This window comes from Gekko japonicus, unplaced genomic scaffold (genome assembly GCF_001447785.1).
Source record: "Gekko japonicus isolate JY-2015 unplaced genomic scaffold, Gekko_japonicus_V1.1 scaffold610, whole genome shotgun sequence".
In the NCBI taxonomy this organism is placed as follows: Eukaryota; Metazoa; Chordata; class Lepidosauria; order Squamata; family Gekkonidae; genus Gekko; species Gekko japonicus.
In genome coordinates this window covers 827,904-830,855 of record NW_015165846.1, presented here as the reverse complement: position 1 = coordinate 830,855, position 2,952 = coordinate 827,904, and the positions used below count along the sequence as shown (strand labels likewise).

At 43.9% G+C, this 2,952-nt stretch overlaps 1 protein-coding gene across 1 annotated transcript in view; it reads left to right on the top strand.

The window, feature by feature from the left end:
* ST7L (suppression of tumorigenicity 7 like) overlaps positions 1–2,952 on the top strand; it is a 75,867-nt gene that overhangs the window by 8,036 nt on the left and 64,879 nt on the right. The window contains exon 2 of the mRNA XM_015411065.1: positions 2,471–2,553. Within this exon, the coding sequence (XP_015266551.1) occupies positions 2,471–2,553 (83 nt within the window). The remainder of the gene's footprint in view (positions 1–2,470; positions 2,554–2,952) is intronic.

Genomic DNA, 2,952 nt, shown 5'->3' with positions numbered 1-2,952 from the left:
GGGTCGGAGGCCAGGTCTACCGACCCATTCCCACTATGGTGGTAGACCTGGCCTCCGGACTCCGGAGGCCAGGTCTACCACTGTAGTGGGAAGAAGTGAGTAGACCTGGCCTGCGGAGTTCGGAGGCCAGGTCTACCACTGTAGTGGGAATGGGTGGGTAGACCTGGCCTGCGGAGTTCGGAGGCCAGGTCTACCACTGTTGTAGGAAGGTGTGGGTAGACCTGGACTCCGGAGGCCAGGTCTGCCAATATAGTGGGAAGGGGTGGGTAGACCTGGCCTCTGGAGGGGGGGCGCTCCAGGGCAGGGGGGTAATTGAGCCAGGGGGTGGATGGGGGTGGAGGAGATAGGAGAACCGGCGGGATAGGGGGGGAACTTACCTCCTCCTGCTGCTTCCTCCTCTTCCTCATAGTTGTGGAGTTCCCCCTCTCCCGCGAGTAGCGCGGGTCCCCCCCTTGTTGTTATCTACTTTGACTGGCTGTGGCTGTTCATGGTCACAGACAGAGGACTTTCACACCACCTGCCACCTTATCTTTTTAAATGGAGATACCCATGATTGAATCTGAAATCTTCTGCATGCTCTACTATTGAGTTATGCTGCCTCCTATTCTTGAGGGTGATGGTCTTTCCTTAGAATAGTGTAATAAGGGTATATGGTTTCTATTTATCTACCCTCACTAATAATGGAGCCTGGTGGGGCTCCCTTGGGAAGTAGTTCTGCAAAGTACAACTTTAAACGTCCCCATCTTGCATAGCAGCCACTGAATTTCAGATGGTGAGACCCTGAGGAGACTAATTAATATATAAAAATGTAAACTTTTTCATTTTCTCCAGAGGCTTTCCTATTTCTGTTCTTTCTCTGCTGTATTCAGTGATATTGGGAGATCAGATTTTGAGTAATGTGATCTGAAACATACTCTCAACATGCATTCACTGTTCTGTGCATTTGTGTGGTTTATGTTTGAGGGCCTGCTCTTTACAATCCTAGGCTGCGTTCCTGAGAAATAAAAACTGTGCTGTGTAGTTACATGGATGGCCCTTGGGGGAGGTATATTTGGATCTGCACTCCCCTCATGCATGGCTCAGAATTTAATCTGTTTCACACTTCATGACAAACTGTAATAACTTGGTTCATCTGAATTGCAAGCTAAGGTTTGTTCTTTTTGCTTGAAACCCTAGTTTAATACTGGGTTGGAAACCTGGTATGGGAATAAGAGATGTTTGCAGTTCAGACAATACAAAATACTATGGACTGTATCTGCACATCACGGGATACTGTGCTATTTTTGTACAGGAGCGGTCATTCTATATTGGATTTTCCTGTATGGGGAAGGCAATCCAATTGATATTGATTACCATGTTGCAACATAGCACAACATTCCACAATGTGTGGATGAAGCCATGGTTGTTATATCATTTTAATGGAACTTCCTTGTGCATGTGCAAAGGCTTGTAGTTAGTGACAATAGGTTTACCATAAGATGTCTTCTGTTAATGTTTTGTTTCTCAGTTAGGAAAACCTTACATTTCACCTTATCTAGATAAGGTAGTTTACACATTTTAGTTAAAAATTTGCCTGTAGCCTCAGCTGATTGTACTAAATGCTTACATTTCTTGAAATATGATAGAATGCCAGGGCTTTAGAAGGTTGATTCTTGCATTAGAAAAATTACTAATTGTGTTCTAATTCTTGTTCGACAATTGATTAGCACCATTTACTAATCTTAATAGAGCTGAAGATTACTATAAACTTTTGAGCAGTGTTACCTGCGGAATGTGCAGTTACGTCCTCATGTGTCTAGAGCAGGGGTGTCAACCATGCGGCCCAGGGGCCAGATCAGGCCCTCAGAGAGCTACAATCCAACCCGCAAGGCCCTGGCTGTTTCCTGCTTCCTTTTCCAGTTATGCTGCTGCTGCTACATCACAGGTTACTTTACAAGACTCTCAGAATCACACAGAAGAGACAGATAGGCAAGCTTCTCTTGTGCGATTGAGAGAGTCTGGTAAAGCATTGGCTGAAGCTCCTCCCCCTCCTCCTCCCAGGGGGAGGGAGGGAATCAGTCAGAGCTCGCTTCCTGGCCAGGCTGCCTCAATTGTATACAGGAGACATGTTTTATTTAAAGTTAAAAAAAATATTTAATTCTCGGTGTCCTTTATAAAGTTTATATCTCCGCTACCTGGCATTACAATTTATGAGACACATGCCTGGCCCAACAAGGCCTCATTTATGTCAGATCCGGCCCTCATAACAAATGAGTTTGACACCCCTGGTCTAGAGATCCTTGTAATGTTCAATGCTGAGTTTCTGCAGGTTCGATCCCCATTTACAACTGGGGCAAGTTCTCTTACAAGGTGCTGCCAGTCCAGTGTCAAGGTACCCATGTTGCTCCAGAGCTGCTGGCAAGAACAACCAAAGTTAGCGTTGCAGAGGCAGATACAGTGATTGACAAAGCTACTTTTTTTTAATTGACAGTGACTGTCTTCTTGAGCACATTAACGCCAAAATTCTATGTTGCACTTACGGGGACTTCCTCTTTGATATCCGGCTTGATATTTGTAAGTAACTTCCTCTCTTTACCAGCCATTATTGGAATCTAAGCAATTATGTTAGTCTTGTAGATCAAGAAACACTGTTAAAGTGATCCCAATGAAAGGAAACTAAAAATAAGTATCCAAGAGAACTGTACTTCAGGCATCACATGCTCACAGGACAAAAAATGGTCAGTGTTGCATTGCTAGGATGTTTGGTCTGCCTTTCAGGCTGTCAGATACCTAGTTAATTAATTAGATTGGAAATAGTGTTGTCCTGCTTTGAAGACTGGAGTTAAGTTTTTCTCCTGGAAAAAATCTGTTTTTTTCTATGACTCGGAATATAGTAGCATAGAATCACATGTGTTTCCATCTTTTTAATAGCATTTTTGCTTCTTAGGGCAGCTGGCATATATATATATATAT